This window comes from Aspergillus caelatus (genome assembly GCF_009193585.1).
Source record: "Aspergillus caelatus strain CBS 763.97 unplaced genomic scaffold BDV27scaffold_49, whole genome shotgun sequence".
NCBI lineage: Eukaryota > Fungi > Ascomycota > Eurotiomycetes > Eurotiales > Aspergillaceae > Aspergillus > Aspergillus caelatus.
Window position 1 is genome coordinate 2,694 of NW_022475312.1, and position 20,151 is coordinate 22,844.

Here is a 20,151-nt window from a genome sequence, read left to right on the forward strand (position 1 = left end):
TGTCTTTGTGTATTTTCCCGATGTAATATGTATATGTCCGTCTATTATATTCTAGTTTGGTATTTCTCCCCTTGAGACTATTTTAATTTGTTTTTTACTTATTTATTCTCTTAATTCATCTCAATCCGCCCATTTCCCTTGATAACCTTGCACGCCTGAGATCGTAAAAGGTCATCTTTCCTCGTAAGTTGAAACGAGGGTCTAGTTCAACTCACGCGGTATTTCAACTGGCAAAGAATTCATAATACAATCAATCTAGAAAATTGAATTCCTGAACACCCGGCGAGGTGAAGATTAATATTGGCCGCGTAATTATTGATTGAAAAATCAAATAACCGGGGGTTATGAAACGTTGTAGGGGGAACCAAAAAAAAAAAAAAAGAAAAGAAAAGAAGAAAAATACCGTAGCAGTTATCAACGTGCCCGGTATTTCGACTCACAGGGTTTCTTTCTGCGGGGAATATAGTACGTACCCACAAATGGAGTTATGTGACTTTTGCACACTCTTATTTCAAGGAGAAGAACGGTCTGCCAAACTTCAATTGTGGAAAATGAGCTCACCACAGGGAGTTGCTAGATCTCACGGTCGCAAAGCTCTAGAATGGGCTAAAAAATTTCGACGATCATTCCCTTCCCAGACATCGACCTCGTCATCGTCGAGCCTTCCGATAGCCCCGAATTCAGGATTTAATGGCAGGGCCCCTATTGTAGGCATGAAAGGCTAGCTAGAGTGTCTTAAATATGATGTGATACATGTTTCCCTTTTTTTTTTTTTTTTTTATTTTTTTTTTAAAAAAATCACTAACGGAGGTCAGTCTAAGATTATTAATGGTTTGAACGTCATTCATGTAGCCGAAACAAAAGGTAAAAGCAGTACGTGCGCCTATGTGGACAGCTTGCTGCGGGCAAATGAGAGACAGAAAGGAGTCGACCTGAAAGTCGGGATGTACACGTCGCCATGGCTGCAGCCACAAATAGAATCCGAATCAATTCAGAACCGATATCAGAAGAGCTCTTCTTCGAACGCGGCCGTGAGGTAGAGCGGAAACTAGGTCTCGACAATCCGTCTCCAGGTATCAAGCTCCCTGTCTTCCTTCAAATGATAGCTCTCACGGCATTCCACACTTTCATTGAAGCAAAAGTTGATGTCGTCATTTGCGAGGTTCACCATGGTGGCGAGTTTGACGCGACCAACTTCATTGAACGTCCTGTCATCACTGCCATCACAAAGATTGGTATAGATCATGTTGATAATTTAGGTGGATCTCTCGAACACATTGCTTGGCATAAAAGCGGGATATTTAAGGAGAAAGTTCCCGCATTTTCGGTTCAACAAGCTCCGGCGGCGGAAAATAAGTTGAGGGACCGGGCAAAAGAAAAAAATGTCCCACTTCACTTCGTCAAAGCTGCTACCCAAGCTGCTACCCTTAAGTCCATCCCAGTCGAACAGCAAGAAAATTGTGCCCTGGCTATACAGATCGTCCGTGGATTCCTCCAAAGGGATAAAGACTCGCTTGAAAACCAGGACATTAAGGCCGGTGTTGAAGCCTGCTACTTCCCTGGGCGCTATGAAATCATCAACTCACGTGGCTGCACTTGGTATGTGGATGGAGCACACAATGAAACGAGCCTGGAGGAAGCTACAAAGTGGTACAAAAGGGTAGCCGACGCTAGGTATGTCCACCGTACATTTACCAGCGAGTAATCTGACACATCCGCAGCGCTACCCGAGTTCTTGTTTTTGCAAATTTTTCAGACAAACGAACGCGTGACTGGGCCAAATTACTGGACAAATTGGGCCACTGCTTGGAATCTTTGCAGATGAGTGCCCACCATGTTATATTTGTCCGTGAAATTGAATTCGACAACCATTTTTCCATCACGGAGGAACAACTGGACGAGTACGCAGACCACTGGGCGAACAAGTGGCCCTCGAGCACAGTACAAAAAGTCGGCCGTGTCAAGGAGGTCCTCAATATGGCCGAGGTTATTAGTAACGGAGCGCAAATCTTGGTCACAGGAAGCTTATATTTGGGAGAAGAAGCCTTAGGGATTCTCAAGGACAAATGTACTTAGTATCTTCCTAGGGAAAGGAGCTTTAGGTCTTCCAAGTCACGATCCGTCTGAGCCTCCCGCCGCAATACCAGGCCTTCCATGTTCTCTTACAAGCTCGTTAAGTTTGTCAAGCCAGGCTGCCCCTTGACCCAAAAAAAAAAGTATTGCCTGCCCCCGCATTGTCGGAAATGTTTTTTTGCATCAGCAGCTTTGACCAGAGCTTCTGAATGTTGGCCCATCCTGTGCAATATCTCAGTTTGAGCGTATCGGATGACCATCTCTGCGTGGCCGACCCTTGAAAAGCAGTCCCGGGCAGCTGTATAAGCTTTGTCCCAATATGTCATAGACATGTCCCACTCGGCCCGGAGAAGATAAATCATGCCAAGACTAGCATTAGTAACGTAATCGTTATGCTTCGTCACTATGCTTGGTTCCGTCACCCATTGCACACTCTCAAAGAGCTCCCTGGCTTTCTCTCGCGAGTCATGGTCATGGTCAACAAGAGCCTTGAACAGATAAGCACCTCCCAATGCCACCGTCAACCTCCTGCCATAGCCAGTTTGTCCCATTTCCTTCGCTAATAGCTCTTCATATTCGGCTTTCAACAGCTTTATAGCTCCAGACGGATTGCCAGCCTCGCAAAGAGTTTCATAATAATGAATCATGGTCTTGTTGTTGCGGTTTTTCAGGGCTTCCATAGATCTCGTAAGGGCTTCCTTGGCGCGTTCGAAGCTCCCGCGATATCTGTGAAGCTTGGCCCGTAGGAAATCTATCTCAAGTTGAACCGACCTTTCTTAGGAAGATGTAGGCTCACTGGGGCAGAATTGATCGAAAGTTTGGTAGACGGCCCCAAAAAAGTCTATGTTTTCCATCTGTGTTCGCGCTTGCAATAGAATCAGTTTTCCAAGCTCTGCGTTTGAACGGTTATCTACCGTAGGCATCTCGAGATCTTGCAGACTTGAAACGGCTCTACCGGGGTACAACCTTGCCAGGGTGGCCTTTCGCAGCTGAACTCTTGCTGTAATGAAGGAGCACTTCAACTGGTTTGCCATTTTTTCTGCATGGGCAATTGCAACTCTTCTCCGGGATATGTCACCAAAGTTTGACGCAGAGATACAGGTATCTATTCCAACCTCTAAGGTATCTTCATCTAGGCGGTCCAGCCTTATTTCGTCCAGAATTCGTTCGAGAAACGGTAAGAACGAGGTGCTTATCACAGTATACCTGGATTTATGTCAGTCATGGACAGTACGTTATGTGTGTGTTAGAGCATACGCTGCTGGTAGTAACTGTGGGTCCTTAGGGTAAGCGTATACAATGGCTTTCATGGCGAGATATTTCTATCTCTCCGAGTCAACCTGGCTAAACCGGGATAACGCGGCCTGGACTTCCGGACGGACCCTCAATGTAGCCCCGTCTGGCGAAGGCTGAATGTATTCATCCTCTGTGAGAATGCGAACGGTGTGTTCATGGCCTTCAAAGATTATAGTTCCAGGGGGAGGGGGAACCGGTTCTCCATCTTTTCCCCACGTCAAACTCTTATACGTACGTTGGAATATTTGTATTGGAAAGTCATCACCAATGTACCGGACCATGCCCAAAAACTGTCTAGTGTGTTCATCCAACTCACTTATTTTGAAAGAAATACCACGGAAGCTCGGGCTGTTGAAGTCATCCGCTGTTGACAGAGACTGGCTACGTTTTCTCTTGTTTGTGGCCGATTGAGCTTCTGGCTGTAGTCGGTCGTCGCACACCGACAGGGAGCGAGATCTCTTACTAGAAGAAAGCCGTGTGGCTTCTCCCTTGAGGGCATCACAGGCCAGAGTGTCTTTGTGGCGGGCAACATACCCAATGATGTATACAATTATTTCAAATGAATAGTTGCCGAGGTCACCCGCTTTGAAACTGTAAAGTACAAGTAGTGCGTGTGAGGGACTGATGTGCGTGTATATTAGCCAGAGCATCGTCAGGTTTCTGCTGGCGACCCATTCTGACCCCCGCATTCGACTCAGTGGTTTCAGGTCAGCCACTCCGCTTCGTACATATTCTTCGAAAGCTGCCTCGACGGAGTTTTTGGCCAATTGAGAAATTTGTCAGGACATTTCTCAAGCCAATTAGCCAATGTAGGGCCAATCCCCTTTATCTCGCTAGCTGTTGCTGAAAGTGAACTTTGTACATGCTTCCTAATTTCCTCGTTTTGTGTTGCTTCCTTGGTATTCTCTTTCCTGAAACGCTTCCCCTCTGAAATTTGAATGACAAACCGCAAGTAGAAATCACCGCTGGTAATAGCCAGATATAGGGTATTTATCCCAATCACCAGCACTTACCCTAAGTTGATAGTCACTGTTGTTTCAGCTTTTTAAAGGGCTAAAGGTCATTATACTTACTGACCACGTGTAATATATGGCTTAAGTACGGCTGAGCGGACGGGAAGCCCTATTTTCCACACCCTGTGGTCATATGTACTCATTTCCTACTTCCAGATACTTATAAGCGTTGTCAGCCAGACAAATTTCAGCATATATTTAGGGATTTTATAGATCTTGGCCGATATCCTGGCTAGGAGTTTGATGACCATTGGCATCCCGGAATATATTATTAAGAACGCCGCCTCATGTCAACACGTTGAAACAGAGGAACATCATCAGTCAGATACTATTTGAGTACGATTACGAACAGAGCTGTTGTCAAGAGAAATGGTAATAACCGGGCCGGCAGAGGCCCTCCAGGAATGAGAGACCCAAATCCAAACTATCGGCAAGAAGTCGTGCCGCAACCCACGGCTGTCTAGACAGTCTCAAAATATTGCACTAGTAAGATGGAGAGAATAAAAAGAATTAATTAATAACTCCTCGTATTTCTTATGGTCTAATCTATAACCTCAGCAGCTAAATACTTTTGTATACTATCTTGTTACATGAGAAGTATAACTCTATATTAAAGTGAACTTACTGAATTGAACAGCCATTAAAAGCGACCATACAAAAATTACAATTTCACAAATATATCTCCCCGAAAAAGAATATACATTGGGCTACAGGAGACTCTTAATATTGTTGAAAGCTTATATATGGAAAGCCCTACTATAACTATAGAAGCCTTGTAATTAACGCGCCCTGTATATTATCTGGATGGTACTTAGAAGTTGTAACTTAGTATACGAGCTGCGTGGAGGTTGGATAATAAGGTTTACAAAGAAAGCGATAGAACAGGATACTCTGCCCCTTGCGCATAGAGGACTCGGCCGAACCGGACTTCGGAGTCAATATCCGCTGCCTCTTCAATAATGTACAGTAGCCTATGTGACTACCTGATCCCATACAGAGGATCTGAGGCCCATTTGGTTATGAATTAGGTCTTTGTTAGTAGTGGGGAAAAGCAAGAATCAGTGTTCTGTCTGTGTAGTACCTACTGCCTGCCTTTTTGCCTACGTATCCTTACCCAGTTGACGGGACTTTTACCCTGATTAGTAAATATTCTTTGTTAAAGAATATTGAAAGTAGTAGCGCCGTGGCAAGACACACAGACAGATCAAGGAAAACAGGGATTGAATGAGGCGTAGAAAAAGTATAAGAGACTAGCGATGTAAGTCAGCCTAAGAAGGCAATGAGTTGAAGTATAGCAGTTAGTTCTAAGTGAACACGTGGGGGAACCCAACCAAGAATGATGCCCATTGTAGTTCCTTGCAGAGCAGTTCAAAGCCCGAGATCGACACTATACGGGCATCTGATTTGTCCGACAAAAGTACCCCGCCGTCCGATTCAGACACCAAAATACGCACGGACAATTCCTTGCATAACACTTTTGTGGGTCCAAGCGCAGGAGAACTGCTAGACACGAATCTATGGACGGAGGCTCCTGTCACTCTCGGATGAAGCGCACACCCGAGGGAGCCGCAGATGCCTTGCCAGTGTCCAGACCCACACCTGTGTCACCCACGAACAAGTCCAGACCAGGAGGATTCTGCTGGATTCCCCAAATAGACACAGCCTATGACCACTACTAGCTAGGTTGCCCCAGGTATGTGCATTAATAGGAGGAATGAGATTAAATGCCTTGCAGTGCAGATCGATTCTCTGGACTTGACATCCCCTGTCATAGGCATCTGTCACGGTGGAAGCAGCGGTCAGATGCCTTCAGTCATCAGCTATCTGATCCAAGCAATTTAAAAACAGTCTAGTGGGTCTATCATGGGACAAACCAACCATCCAACAAAAGTACGAACTCTGTAGTCACTAGCGCTATAGTTCATATGTCACGAAGATAAGGTTTGCATTCTATATTTTACCTTCGGAACTAATCCGAATTGTGATATTCTAAATTATAGATCTGAGGGGCTAGAGCCTCTACCTTGACGACATAGATATCAACCACAAGTCTACCGTCAGTGATGTTGTGACCCGGTTAATTTCGATATGGCCATGTTACTCTAAATTCATCCGAAACCCGTCTTTTTTTGGTTGGTGGATCTGAGCATAGTAGACAGTAAACCTCTTGGAACACTCGGGAATCATTTGATAGTGAAAATTTACTATATACTTTGAATGAAACATTGCTATATTACCGCTAAGCCTGCAAGCATCTGTCTTCCTACAGCCTGCTTTTAATCTCAAACACCGTACCCCCACCATAATGTATACTTGGGCCTGTGAGACTGTTCAGCAGGCTCTGCATTGTATCCGTGATTTCTGATTGAAGTTGTATAGCGTTGTCGATGTATTCAAGGGTCGTTGCGCCATCAAGATTTATCTCGCCCCTCACTGCCGCATCGTGCACTCCATGCGAGAGTTGCTCTATTAAATGAGATAGGGCTTCACTAAGCTCGGATAGCTATGATGAAGGTCAGCTTTATGTAGTTGCTAACATATAAACCAGTAGTAACCAAGACTGACAGATGTGAGAAACACTGCCGCAGCTGCGGACTTTCCCTGTCGATCACCAGGGGCAGACAGTCTGTTATATGAGAGAGTATTAGATTTTACAGAACACCATCGATGAGCAGAAGGAAGAGCATACAAGTTTCCGATAGACTGTGACATTGTAAGATGAGGATCTTTCGTTTGGTTTACCAAATGATAAGCAAACGCCAAGTAGCTGTCATAAGAAAGAAGGATAATAATGTAACACAAAATGACAGGAAAGTGATGTTGCCAATATTTAAATAAGAAAGAGTATACGAGTAATGCATGGGCCATGGAATCGGCCGTAGTGATGCGGACGGTACTTTTGGCGCACTATACCTAGTAGTAGTTGGTGCCTCGTAGTGATCTTAGGTATATCAATTGGTACTAGTCTTCACGCCTCATGCAACTTATGAGTCGCATTGCAGCATTGTCAGTGTTATCGATTGTGGCGCTGTGATGAACGAAGAACAATATATTTGTTCGTGACTGCATCTCAATATCTTGGCGTTATGGCTGCCCCACGATTGGCTCACGTGTGTGAGCTAACGAACGCTTCGTAATATAAGAACATACTAGTATTACCGTCCATTGTCTGGACGGACAGTCAATTAATGGCACATGGAGCCTAGAAGGGTGTCAATTATTGGAACCGTCATGATCGTCATTCCGTGGCGTCAGTAACTTTAGTGGCTGCAAGAAGCCAATGACTTCTGTACGTAAAATATTGCTCTCCACACTGAGCCCTTTTAGCCGTAACAGCCCGCAACATATTTGCCTGAACCACTCCGGTGTTTGGAGAAACCGGGATTTGGATTTAGTAACTATTATAGACATAGACATATATATATAAGAATTATAGAAGTTCTATACCTTTGGATAATCTATGTCATACTGTAACGTTGTATGGTGGGGTGCAATAACAAAATACCACGAAAAGGAAATACGAGAAAGGAAGACGTACATACAATAATCAAGCCACATATTTCACCACTACGTACTTTTAACTAACCTAGATGTACCACACAAAATCACGCCCCTGAGCATCTTTTTTACTGATTTCAGTTACTGTAATCAGAAGGGGGCTTGACGCGACGTCCAAAATTAAGGATATTACCAAGTTGGCAAGCATCTAATCATTTAACTAACTCCGTCATAGTCACCCACATAACATATGAACCACTGGAACCAGCCTGAAAACTTATAGGAAGATCATAGGGTGTGACTAAAAAATTGTTCTACCAACCTTCTACTTACACTGCCGATATGGCAGCTTCAATTCATACTAAACCCCGGCCCATTCTATGTGATTCCCCACAAGAATTACAGGGCCTTAACAAAACAGCAACTTACGAGTCTCTGCCAACATGTTATATCTACAGATAGAAAAAGTGGGCGATTGCCTTAAGGCAAATAGCTGCGGCGCTGCACAAAGTTTGCCAAAACATCAGATGATGGAGGGAATGAAAAGCTTATGCCACATACCTGCGGTGGCGGGCCTTGTATTTTTCCTTTGTAGGCAGGTTCCATGGAGTATGTGAGTGGCCACCCGAAAAACGACAATGATGCTTTATATCTCTGTGCTCATATGGATTTAAAAGGAAGAGCCCCTCAACTTGAGTACGTAGCTAGAGAAACGAATCGAATTCATGCGCCGTTGTCTGGTAGCTACGATCTTCTGTAACATGTGGTGGTGCATTTCCACGAGCCAATGTACCATCTGTCTTATCTCTTATCCGTAGGTCAATATTTTGGCTTCCCGAGAGCTAACATCGGACGGCATGGATAGAATAAATTCCACGTGGAATTTTATACGAGCTTCTGACCCCAGATTACAATATCTCGGGCCGCTGCCGGGTATGGAGCCCTCACACGTGGCCTCAAGAAGAGAACCAATAGCGGCGGCATATACGAAAATAACAATTGCACACTCTGAAGTAGATCAACACCATATCGAATTAGTTGCATATGAGGATAGTGGTACAATGTCGTAGCTGTATGATTTGCTAATAGGACGAGTCAGATCTGACTTATCTTGACAAGATTTTGTGCTTATGCAAATGCGAATGGGTCGCACCGTACTAGCTTAGAGATCTTTTTTGAACATGAGCTAAGACTGAATGGTCCCAAAATGGCCTCTTGCCTCGGGACATCGACTTATTACTCCACAGTGACATTATATAAAGGTCGACCCGAACTCATAGTGGAATAAACCCCTCTGGTCAACGTTTCCACCAGCATAAGACCTCGCGTTCTCTCCTTGTATCTTGTCTCTCGATTGATAATTTTGTGTTGCCTCCCAATCAGGAACACAGTTATCAAAGCACAATGATCACTTTGAACCAACAAATAGCGGTCGAGGCACTAGGGCCTAACTTGTACGGTTCGGTAATGCCGCCAACAAGTATGGGTGTCCTGGCTTCGTATGCATATGGAGGAAATACGCTGGCTGTAGTGGTCAATGCCGCGTATCAAACTGTTCAATCCTCATTCCACCTGTACTCAATGTGTGGGCACTTTATCCGCGCCGCGAAAACAGATCGCAGACTCATCTGCCAAATCGAAAGAGTCAGAGATACCCGTGCCTTTCAGACTCGGATTATCCGAGTGAGCCAGGAGGCAGGCGACGGCTCGGCCCAGCTGTGTTTCATTGCGTCGGCAGATTTCCATATCGAAGAACCACGATCCATGGTCACCTACTCTACACATCCACAGACCAAGCTGCCGCTTAGCAACGCAGGTATCTCGCCCACAGCGGCGCAGACACCAAGTGAACATGGGCTATACCGAAATATCGAGCGGTTTCTGGATATGCAGCCGGTGACTCTTGCGGCCAGCATACACGAGGAAGTTGAGGAGCGGAAAAGTTCTTGCTCTGCACCGTCGAAATTTTCGGCGGAAAGATTCCGCGCACAGACGCTGCTGAGAAGTGAGGCTGAACAGATATCGGCATTGGCTTTTTATATGGACAAAGGCCTGGCTTATATACCGGCAAATCACAGTGGTTATCCACTGACCGAAGCCAGTGCTTGCGCCAGTCTTGACTTTTCGCTTCGATTGTTCACGCATGCGATCGATCTGCGACGGTGGCATCTGACGGAAGCAATGACGGCTGTGGCCGGAAATGCTAGGGCCTTTAGTGAAGGACGTGTATGGGATGAAAATGGTCGTCTACTAGCTAGTATGACCCAGCAAACTTTGCTTCGCCCGAAGGCTGATTTCCATCCACGCATTTGACGGCGGACTCACCAGCGACCGCCAGTCCTATGTATCTAGCCTTGATGTTACCCTGGTCATTTGAACATTATACATAGAATAGTCTTGCTGTACATAGATATCTCAGCTAAATATAAAGCAATCGATGGCTCGTGGGACATGGGTTAGAAATGACAGACCGGTAATGAACGACACGTTACGTATTTATGTCCAATATAGTGGCCTGCGCCTACTACAACCGCTATAGCACACTCTTCCACACCTTCCGATACCTCTCCGATCTCGCCGGACTATCACGCTCCTGTATAGCAGCCTTGAATCCTTTATCCTTGCTCAGCTCCTGGAACGCAACACCTTCAGGCGAATTGCGGGTAATCCCGTCAAATATCGTAGAGAGTTTCTGGCTTCTGAGCAGAGGCCCCTCGATAAGACCATTTATTACCTGCTTTTGCATCCATAGTTGATTCTGTGGAACCGATGCAATACGGGTTGCCAGCAATGTTACCGTTTCCTCCAACTCCCCCTCGGGCACCGCTTTAAGGACAAGACCCATCTCCGCTGCTTCTGCTCCACTAATCAAGTCACCAGTGAACAACATCCGCTTAGCCTTTTCCACACCAATCCGGTAAGCCCACATAGCGGTGGTCGGACAACCCCAAACCCGACTCGGAGGATAGCCGATTCTTGCATTACTCGCCATGATGACCAGATCACAGCACAGGGCGATATCACTTCCACCCGCGACCGCGGCACCATGAACTTGCGCAATCGTCGGTTTGTGACTATGGAACAGTCCTGAGAAACAATCGGTATTCTCCTTCATCATAGTGTAGTCAATCAAGGGATCGTATCCCTTCGAGAGATCCTGTGATCCAGCCGTCTCTCCACGTATCGCGTTCTGGGAGTAGATGTCCAGATCATAGCCTCCGCAGAATCCAGGCCCGTTGCCTTTCAGGATGATGCAGTGTACGGTAGGGTCTGCGTTGGCTAGTTTGACAGCATCTCGGAGATCCCTTGGGAGGTGTCCGTCGATTGCATTGAATCGGTCGGGACGGTTCAGGGTTATATATGCGATCTTGCCGTCGGGGGACTTTTCGTAGAGTATCGTTTTGAAGGATTTTGTTTGCATTTTGGAAGGGTACTAACCTCAGGATTGTAGATGTACTACCTATTGGAGATATAAATAATGTAGATTACATCGTAACCTTGCCTGTGGGGTTACTTTCAACCTCGGCTCGGATGTTGGAGCTGGTGATCGCCCCGCATGTTGTATGGATAAGATCAAGGTACACAATTACCAAAGAATAGAGGTAATGTAGTTATTTTATGCTGTATTGGGCTACGATGACATCTGCCGTTTGACTATAACAGCTGAAACAAGGATACCCAACAAATGGCACAGCATGAAAGGTCATAGTGGTGGATCTCATCAAATGCGATGCTAATATACAGTTCGCAATACAATCATCCTAACTCAGCAACTCAATGTACACTCAGCATTTGCAAAAACTGGTCTCCTAAAGCATTTGCAGCAGTAGGATTTGCGCCTGTAACAAGCTCACGATCGACCGTAATGCTGCCAATCTTCTCCTTCGCGCCTTCGATCATAATGGCACCTTCATTGCGAAGGTCGGATTCGACTTTCTCGACCTCCCCACCCATCACCATCTCCATCACCCTCTCCTCAGCATCACTCCAAGAGGTAATCTTATACCCCTTATAGGCAAAGTCACCATCCCCAGCATACTTGGTACTCAAGAACGCAAACGGCCCATGACAAATAGCAGCCGTGGGACGACTCTTGGCATGGAAATATCGCAAAATGCGACCGAGATCCTTATCAGCGCCAAGATCTCTCAACGGCGCATGTCCACCAGGGATAAACACGCCAGCAAATGATTCCAACTCCTCATCGCTAATGGAACTGAAAGTCCGTGGGTGACTGAATCCGTTCTCTCGCTTCATGCGCTCAATCAGGTCGTTCTCTCGCCGGCGTTCGTAGAAGTTGCCCGCGAAGGCGAGGAGAGATTCGCTGTTGGGATCGGGGGTCGGTTCTTGGCCCTTGGGAGAGGCGAAGGTGACTTCGTACCCGGAATCGAGGAGTTTCTGGAGTGGTTTGGCCAGTTCCATGAGGAAGAAGCCGGTGGGTTGGTCAACTACTTGGCCGGCATCTAGACCGCTGGTTTTCTTTAGCGGGAAGGAGTCGGCGTCGCTGAGGATGATGAGGACTTTTTTGTCGGGCATGCTTAATAGGTGTATTCTGCTAGGGTTTGACAGTATTGAACCAGTACGTGTATTTTTGTTAATGAATTTTTGTTGATAATTAGCTATTTTATATCCCTTTTATATATTCTGCTATCCGAATGACATTAAAGTGACATCGAAATGACGTACCCAATCTGCGTTCAAATGTTAAACAAAATTATACGTAATTATTTTGTCTGAAGTTCCTGGTTCCTGTGCTTGTATTCAATAAGTAGTTCAATTTTTTATTTTTATAGTATATTTTCATAAATTGTATTTTCATGTAGGCTACATATTTACATGGCTCTACTAGGACGTCAGAGAACTAGAAAACTACAAGCCCGAGAGACATCCCCACAAAACCAACACTTTTGTCAAGAAGGTAATCATGGCTCAATTGGCTATGTACATACAAGAGATTTTCCTTCCTGGGTCTTTTTCTTTTTGTCTCGCGACAACGAACTTTTATACACAAATTATAAATGATTATGTTCAGAGTTAGGTTGTAAGAGGCTATGGCCCGACTGGCAAGGGGTTATTTCAGTCACAGCGATGAACAAAGGAAAGATAACAAAACGCAAAAGTCCTCAAGGCTTGCTATAATGAATGGAGACGCTGTGTCGAGCATAAATGTTAGTCTGGGCAAAGTAAGGGTCATAGTTGTTCTCTTCCATGGACAGTTCCTGCGACGACGGATTGAGAGGCTGATTGGAGTGACCAGTGCCAGATCGCAGCTGGGACCAGAAACTGCCCCGACTGAGCTTGAAGAGTGGCTTCAGGTTAGGCAGGCAGGCGGCGATAATTCCTACTGTTGCTTCGATGCAGGTCCACACCACGACGGGGACTTGGTTGTCTGTTATTGGTCGAGCGATTAGCGATGGTTGAGGTAAATGAAATCGTCACCGGTATAGTTGTGGATACTTACAGGTAACATCAGGACCAGAGCGTGTAAGGTCTATCATGGCTACGAGACGGACGATGTCGAAAATTAGGGTTCTGAGCATTGAGAGTTAGATATTCAGTCCTAGAGAGAAGCAAAAAGGGGAGTTCCTTACAAGCCACCAGTGACAAACACACCAGAGAGCAGCACTCTCTGGGTCCTGGAGATTGGTAGTGCCCATACGCATTTCAAGGGCATTATGAGAAGAACCACGTCGGTCAAGATGTTTGGGATTTGCTGGCCATAGTAATATTGGGCAGAGTCGAGACAGGATCCTGGCACCGTTGGGTCCCAAAACTTGTTGACCGGAAGACACAACAAGATCCCCACCACACAAACGCTCAGGGCCCAGAGGATGACAAAACAGGCGACGATATTGGCGGCGAGAATCATACGCGGAGTGGAGAATAAGCGCTTATAAAGTGCCAGGACGGATAGTTTAATAAAGGCGATGCAGCTGGTGTAAACCAAGGGGTTGGACCATCCAATCTGATTCAATTAGTAAGTGGATCGCCGTGCACGAAAAACTGGAGACACAAACCTTCAGATACACTGTGAGATTTTTCTGGGGAATCATGGTGATGTGGGAGCCCAGCCCGTTGAAAAGTACTGGTATCAGATTAGCCACCTGAACACGTGCATGCCGATTGAAGGGATGGCATCAACTGGTCACCTACGGATCGTAACTCCGATTGAGCATCCATATTTGAAAAGCTACGGTAGAAATTAGCGAGGAGCCGATTAAAAGAAGCTTCCAGAAGGTACGGTTGCATACAAGAGCGATCAAAATCAGATAATCATCCAAGTATAGTCGGGTGCCATTTAGCTTCCTCGCTAGAAGCCGGAGGGCGACAGCAGTTGTGGACAGGATAAAGGCAAAGTAGAGCGCGATGATGATGGACCGACGTAGATTCTGATTGGGGTGTTCGAAATCCCCGGGGACGCCATCGTCTGGCATTGGTTGCTGAGACATGACAGGTGATCTGTCCAACACTGCAATAGGAAACCGAGATGGGTATACGCTGGAAGCAAATCCTAACGGCAGGAAGATGAAGGTTGTGGCTTCGTGTATTTGGAATGACCGTCTCGCGCGGCCAGTCGAAGGGTTAATAAATACTACCTGCGTTTGAAGGTTGGACAGGGAGTTCGCGCATCGACACCCATATGTGTCATGTTCTTCACGTATAGGGCGTCCGAAAATAAAAAGTCAATAAGTACGTGTGGGGAGGGAACGCCGATTCATCACATTGAGCGCCGAATTAATAGTGTAAGCAATAGATAGGCCGAGTCCAGGAGAATCCATTTACGTGCATTGATCAACATCGTTTACTAGCCATGTGGTTCTCATGAGGGGTATCCATGCACCTAGTACATCCATCCCTGGCAAGGGCGAGCGTTGTGGGGTGCTCATCGCAGCCTAGGGAAGCAAAGACAAGGATCTCAGTTGCCGAGCGCCTTCCAAGGCCCTTCCAACCTTGACAGGTATCAACCTTGCTTCCGATGGAGTCATATTCCCGATAAGCTTTGGGCGAGGAACGGCGGCGGTTGGATACATCAACTTTTCCCAGCCGACAGATCCCGTTCGTCTTTTCCTCAGTGGTCCACTGATACGCGTAAAACCTGCCGGGGAGCGTTGTGAAACGGGTGCGCTCCATCCAAAGCTGCAGGGTACCTACCTTGCTGTTCGCTCCATGTGTCGGTTGATATGAGCGATCATCGACAGATCGCAATAGAGAATGTGTTGAGGTTCGTTCCATCTCCAAGGGATGAGATTAGGGCTGGTGGTCAGGGCTCAGGCCTCCTTACGCCCCGGTACGGATAACCGCCAATCATAAGGGCGCATGAAGGCGGACTGTAACTTAATTCCGAAATTGACAAAACACTGTCCTTTTTCTCTTTTTCTCTTCAGTCGGGAAATTTGTCGAAACTGACAGATCGCATTGTTCGCAGGGACGTACGAGTCTTTTGACTTTCCCCCCCCTTGCGTCCCTGAGTTTGAAACTAATAATAATAGAATATATTCTCATTTGCTCCAGCCTCTTTTTCCCCACTTCAAGATGGAGTCTATCTCAAGCCAAGGGAGTTGTGGGTCGAGTCATGTCAATATCCCTTCGAATTTATCGACAAATAGAATAACACTGATCAATCCTATTTTCTGACCACTTTTCGTTATCATTTTGCTCGGCGGGTCCAATTTAGGTACCATAACAATCTCAGGAGCTCTAAGATATCAAGTATTCATGTTATTTTAGTCTGGCCTTTTGATCCAACTTGAACACATATTTGAATGCGCCAAGCCCGGCTGCGACAAACAAGTCAATATGGGCTCGGCAATTGCCCAAGGGGGACAGGGAGATAACCGAACTATCAGACCAACAGAGCTAGTTGGTGGAGGCTTCCCCCTGCGCCGTTGATACGCAAGTTCCCCCTCAAGCACATCACAAGGTAGGGCGCTAGAACACCATTGGTTTCGGTGCCAATAATTGCGGCCACTGGATAGGATATCGTCCCTTGCCGACCTTCTTTGCTACCGACTTGTACGATGACATCCTAAACACGACCAAAATTGGCAGTATTTGCCCTGAAACACTTGTGTTTCTCCTTTCTGGCTCTGCACGCATCGGCTGGACCTCCAGGGGGGCAGTGCTGACAAGGAGGTTATCCCTTGACATCCAGAGTTAGTCTTCGTCTGAGATGTCGCATGTCACCCGGGATTTCTTACACAACTTCAGGCACAAAGTCTGGTGACACCCGCGTGGCAGATACCTAAGCACAGGACTACATCTTCGTTACCATCGTGTTGTTCTTTATTTGGCTGGGGTATTACCGACTCATGCTGAGGAAATTTGTTGATCTTGCTCTTCAGCCTCCTAACTTCCACGAATTTCAGATATCACTTAGATGGGGCCATTCCCTGAGCTTGTGCCCATCGACATAGAAAGTGATCAGCACCGAAACGGTGTGATTATGTGTGTGAGCAGTTGGTTGTTGGATCTCCGACCCCCAAGGACATTGTCACAGGTGAGATCTTCAGTCGACTCACGAGATAGACCACCCACAATCTCATTACTGGTTTTGCTTCGCATAGCCAATAATTGTGCTAATACAACGTAATAGCGATTTGTGTTGATCTTGAATGAGTCTATCCCCGGATATAGCTTTGCGATCGACTAGCTGAGCTGGTAGCTTAGGTGGTAGTGTTACAGATATCCCTGACATTGGTCCTAACCCACTCTGTCATTACTTCCAGGGCAGCCCTAGTTTATGGGCTGTGCTCTGCTGCTCAGGGGCCATCTTAGCCACTAACAAATCAGTTAAACAGGTAAACATGGGCAGTGTACAATGAAAGATGGGCCGTTCGACCAGTAACATGTTGGAGTGTGCTAAAAGTTAGTCAGGAGTTGAGAATGATGCTTCTTGAAAATCGGTGGGATTCCTATTTAGTCCACCCCAGGACATTTTGTCAATCCACCACTGACCGCGATTAAATTTAGTGCTCGATCTGCGCTTCGAACATAGCACGCTTGAGCCAAAAATTGGAAATTGGTCATGTTTGCCGATTCAAAACGATGGTCTTCACAGGGTGCCCTCGGTCGCTGTTTACTAGTTCTTAAGTGGGGAAAGATGTACAGCGAAGTATCCCTAACCAGGGTATGAACGACAACAACAAAGTCTGATTATACACTCTAAATGCTACGAGGTAAGAACATACGATGAACGGGTGGTCCCTTGGCCTTAGCGTCAAAGTTATGAATATTAACCGATAGAAGCATAAATACAGGTCAAAACTAGATATCTATCAGGATGCATCCCAAAATATCACCTTATCATTCATTTCTGGTGACACCGTTATAATAACGATTCAACGTATCGCCTAAGGGAGGTCAAGCCACAACTTCAACATCTTGGGATAGTTAGGTGTCCCCAGACCGGTGGCAGGGTCCCATCTGAAAGGTCGCGAGTCAGCAAGCTGGCGGTGGAACGGAGCAAAAGATTTTGAACTACTTACCCAGGTGCAGTTGAGAACCCGTCGGTTCCACATCCGGGATTTGTACCATTGGTGATATCATTCAGGACGGAGGGATTCCTGTAGAGTACCGGATTGATAAAGCCAACCGGGCCCTTACCGACGGCAAGACGCTCGTCGATAATGCGGTTGATGATGGCAGCAAAGATCGGAGTGCCTAGTTGAACAGACGACAGATCAGTAGCTGCAAGATTCCATTTCGAATACGACGCGACTGCACAAAGGTAACATACTAGCACTGGTTCCACCGGAAGAACCGAACTCGCCACCATTGAATACGGCAATGTTGTCGCCATTCGCAGCTACATCCGGATACCCTCGACCCAACCGATTGTAAAGACCACCATTCTTGCCGAGGTTTTCGGCGCCTTCGTAGTAAGGGTAGGGAGGGTTGTGGTCCTTGAAGTACCTGCACACAAACGTCAGTAAGAGACACTCTATCATGATTCAGAAGACGCACGTGGCAACGGCATCCGCCTGGTAGTCAGGGATAGGGTAGATGTTGCTGAAGCCACCACCGGAAGCATAGCTGTATATTCCGTCCGGATCGTACACGGCACTCTCGGGCTGAGAAACCGTGTGTCCCGGGTAAACTTTAGTAGCACCAACGTTGGTGATATAGGGGCAGCTGCATTCGTTAGCGTATGAGGTCTATTACCAGCAGTCCATGTCTCTTTACCTGTTAGGGAATGCAGGGCTGAAAACCGTTCCATTGTTCAGGCAGCCATTGACGCTGCCATGATCTCCCGGAGGTCCTGCAACACCGTTATCCCCGGAGGCGAAGAGCACCGAGACTCCTTGCAAACCAAGCTTCAGGAACCTAGAAGGTAGTTAGCGATAAATAGGTGAACTGCGTGGTACAGTAGCAGTCATGACTTACTCCATGCATTGCCTCTGCTGATAGTTTGCCGGAAGATCAACCTCCTGTTCGCCGTACGATACACTGATAACATTCGTGGGCTTAAACACGCCACACATGAGCTTTCCGTCGTAGCCACCGTCATCAGGATATACTGGATCCAGAGATGGATCATTGCCACATTCGCCGTACGCGCAGTAGGTGCAGTAAGACTATATATTCCGGCACATTAGCGATACTGACCAGACACATATGGCGGCCCAGTTTCAACTCACGCCATCAAGTGCGTCCAAAAAGGTGTTGAGGAACCCCGTGGTGTTGCTAGCCCAGTTAGCATCATCGGTCTGGTACAGTGTGATGCTTTGCGGATGCACGATGGGATATGCAAGTTCGAAGTCGAGATCAGACTCTCCACCAGCCTCACCGACGGGCACTGGAGCCTCCGCACCGTCGATGAAGGCGGGGATTGGGTGAGTGCCTTGAGGAATATTCTTCGCAAATGTCTTGAAGAACAGGTCAAGGTCCTCCTGGGCATAGAAGTCCCCTTCCTCGAAAATGCCCAAGGAATTATTTGGGTGAGGCGCCGCACGCGCGGAGGGGATCTTATACAATGCCCGAATACAGTCTGGCGTGATTGACACATCGCAGTTAGTGACATTCACGCCTTTGACATCGTGTTTGTGAATAGGGCGTCCTCCATGAGCAGGGAGCTTCGTCTTCCTGCTAGCAGAGCCCCTTCGACGGATACTGGATGATGCTTTGCCCGAGGACGGATTCAGATTGACGCCCGGGTGCACATAGTCGATATGCTTTTGCACCGAAGCCGGGACATGGTACCTGCGTATGATCTCAGTCACGACTTCTTAAAACATCTCAACGGATGTGTTAATCTCACTGTTCGCAAGCAATTGCTTTCTTTCCAGTTTTCCTATTATGGTACTCATAGTACGTGGTGTCGAACAAGTCCTCGATCTCCTTCGACGTGGCATGGAATACAAGCCAGCCGTGGTTCTTGGTTTGGGCGACGCGGCTGGCATTGACTCCCTTTTCCGTGAGCCAGTTCTGGACCTCGTTGACTGTTTCTGTCGACGGCGCGAACTTTGCCGCGACTTCGTCTGCTGAATAGAACTTCGCATAGTTCGGGGAGCTCGGGTTTGACCTAGAAGCGGTACGTTAGAGCCGAGTATAGCCTTGAGATATACGAAACAACAGCCATTCACGTACACATCCATCAGCAGGTCGTGAGCCTCCTCGAGACTACTCTGGGCTAAGCCAATGCGGACCACATGTTTGTCTGATGGGTTCACACGCGACCGCTTGACCCAGTTCGAGGATGTAACTTCACGTCTCTCGTGGACTACTGAGGTCGCAGCCGAGACGGCTGACAGGCCGAGCAGGAGCCCGTTGAAAAAAGAAAGATGAGACAAGGGCCGCATTGTGTGGACCTGCTATCCGATGTTTCCACAGACCGAGAAGCCTGGAGAATCATATCGAGAATATCATGACAGGCGCACGCCTTTATACATTGTTCAGTCTCTTGTGTATAGTAACGTCACAACTATGGCCCCCGATATATGTTACGGCTAGTTTAGTGCTATTCCCCGTCGGAGCTCCGCCTTGTGGAGTCGCTGCTTGCGAGGCTTGTCTCAGTGGCAGATGGGGATCCATGCTCACCATAGAAGGCTGAAGAGGCTGACTCGCTTTCTTCCTCTTGGCCATTTACATGTTCAGCAATTCCAACGGTCCACCATGGTCAACGGTCGGTGTTGAGTTCTAGTGTGCGATTGGAAATCTAAATTTGTCTGCACCGCCTACTGACAATCCAAATCCTTTAGGGGGAGCAAAATGATTACAGAACGAAATATACCTGTTTACGTGCGACTCCATGATCCATAAGACAGCTGGCATC

General features: G+C 46.9%; 8 protein-coding genes across 8 annotated transcripts; 2 read left to right on the plus strand and 6 right to left on the minus strand.

The window, feature by feature from the left end:
- Positions 1–958: 958 nt before the first annotated feature.
- BDV27DRAFT_155798 (Mur ligase) lies at positions 959–2,076 on the plus strand (the record flags this gene model as incomplete). The annotated part of the gene is made up of 2 exons (XM_032072209.1): positions 959–1,674; positions 1,722–2,076. 2 exons carry the CDS (start codon positions 959–961, stop codon positions 2,074–2,076), a joined length of 1,071 nt encoding a protein of 356 aa, XP_031929603.1.
- An 86-nt stretch (positions 2,077–2,162) lies between these two features.
- BDV27DRAFT_155799 (uncharacterized protein) lies at positions 2,163–4,019 on the minus strand (the record flags this gene model as incomplete). Its single annotated transcript, XM_032072210.1, has 4 exons — positions 2,163–2,824; positions 2,870–3,279; positions 3,331–3,395; positions 3,456–4,019. The coding sequence occupies 4 exons, from the start codon at positions 4,017–4,019 to the stop codon at positions 2,163–2,165; spliced, it is 1,701 nt and encodes a 566-aa protein (XP_031929604.1).
- A 2,599-nt stretch (positions 4,020–6,618) lies between these two features.
- BDV27DRAFT_125114 (uncharacterized protein) lies at positions 6,619–7,146 on the minus strand. Its single transcript, XM_032066251.1, has 3 exons — positions 7,072–7,146; positions 6,948–7,008; positions 6,619–6,885 (listed from the first exon to the last, which is right to left on the minus strand). The coding sequence occupies exons 1-3, from the start codon at positions 7,092–7,094 to the stop codon at positions 6,646–6,648; spliced, it is 324 nt and encodes a 107-aa protein (XP_031929605.1). The 5' UTR covers positions 7,095–7,146; the 3' UTR covers positions 6,619–6,645.
- Positions 7,147–9,284: 2,138 nt separating this feature from the next.
- On the plus strand, positions 9,285–10,193 carry BDV27DRAFT_155800 (thioesterase family protein; the record flags this gene model as incomplete). Its single annotated transcript, XM_032072211.1, has 1 exon — positions 9,285–10,193. The coding sequence occupies one exon, from the start codon at positions 9,285–9,287 to the stop codon at positions 10,191–10,193; it is 909 nt and encodes a 302-aa protein (XP_031929606.1).
- A 220-nt stretch (positions 10,194–10,413) lies between these two features.
- Positions 10,414–11,301, minus strand: BDV27DRAFT_170678 (ClpP/crotonase-like domain-containing protein; the record flags this gene model as incomplete). The annotated part of the gene is made up of 1 exon (XM_032075376.1): positions 10,414–11,301. One exon carries the CDS (start codon positions 11,299–11,301, stop codon positions 10,414–10,416), a length of 888 nt encoding a protein of 295 aa, XP_031929607.1.
- Positions 11,302–11,534: 233 nt separating this feature from the next.
- Positions 11,535–12,457, minus strand: BDV27DRAFT_125115 (type 1 glutamine amidotransferase domain-containing protein). The gene has a single exon (XM_032066252.1). It carries the CDS (start codon positions 12,414–12,416, stop codon positions 11,655–11,657), a length of 762 nt encoding a protein of 253 aa, XP_031929608.1. The 5' UTR covers positions 12,417–12,457; the 3' UTR covers positions 11,535–11,654.
- Positions 12,458–12,798: 341 nt separating this feature from the next.
- On the minus strand, positions 12,799–14,435 carry BDV27DRAFT_125117 (putative integral membrane protein Pth11-like). The gene is made up of 6 exons (XM_032066253.1): positions 14,132–14,435; positions 14,034–14,070; positions 13,898–13,965; positions 13,472–13,845; positions 13,342–13,412; positions 12,799–13,269 (listed from the first exon to the last, which is right to left on the minus strand). Exons 1-6 carry the CDS (start codon positions 14,327–14,329, stop codon positions 13,004–13,006), a joined length of 1,014 nt encoding a protein of 337 aa, XP_031929609.1. The 5' UTR covers positions 14,330–14,435; the 3' UTR covers positions 12,799–13,003.
- Positions 14,436–17,230: 2,795 nt separating this feature from the next.
- BDV27DRAFT_170679 (S53 family peptidase) lies at positions 17,231–19,678 on the minus strand (the record flags this gene model as incomplete). Its single annotated transcript, XM_032075377.1, has 9 exons — positions 17,231–17,303; positions 17,366–17,540; positions 17,617–17,792; positions 17,844–18,011; positions 18,063–18,203; positions 18,264–18,454; positions 18,518–19,079; positions 19,138–19,401; positions 19,467–19,678. The coding sequence occupies 9 exons, from the start codon at positions 19,676–19,678 to the stop codon at positions 17,231–17,233; spliced, it is 1,962 nt and encodes a 653-aa protein (XP_031929610.1).
- Positions 19,679–20,151: the final 473 nt, after the last annotated feature.

What these genes read in the sequence shown, in the direction of transcription:
- BDV27DRAFT_125114 (XM_032066251.1), bottom strand. Translation starts at nt 7,094, where the DNA reads ATGTCACAGTCTATCGGAAACTT. An exon ending in TCACAGTCTATCGGAAACTT is followed by an intron (nt 7,009 to 7,071) that starts GTATGCTCTTCC and finishes CTCATATAACAG; the next exon opens with ACTGTCTGCCCCTGGTGATC. An exon ending in CGGCAGTGTTTCTCACATCT is followed by an intron (nt 6,886 to 6,947) that starts GTCAGTCTTGGT and finishes CCTTCATCATAG; the next exon opens with CTATCCGAGCTTAGTGAAGC.
- BDV27DRAFT_125115 (XM_032066252.1), bottom strand. Translation starts at nt 12,416, where the DNA reads ATGCCCGACAAAAAAGTCCTCATCATCCTCAGCGACGCCGACTCCTTC.
- BDV27DRAFT_125117 (XM_032066253.1), bottom strand. Translation starts at nt 14,329, where the DNA reads ATGTCTCAGCAACCAATGCCAGACGATGGCGTCCCCGGGGATTTCGAA. An exon ending in GTGTTTGTCACTGGTGGCTT is followed by an intron (nt 13,413 to 13,471) that starts GTAAGGAACTCC and finishes CTCAATGCTCAG; the next exon opens with AACCCTAATTTTCGACATCG. An exon ending in CTCTGGTCCTGATGTTACCT is followed by an intron (nt 13,270 to 13,341) that starts GTAAGTATCCAC and finishes GACCAATAACAG; the next exon opens with ACAACCAAGTCCCCGTCGTG.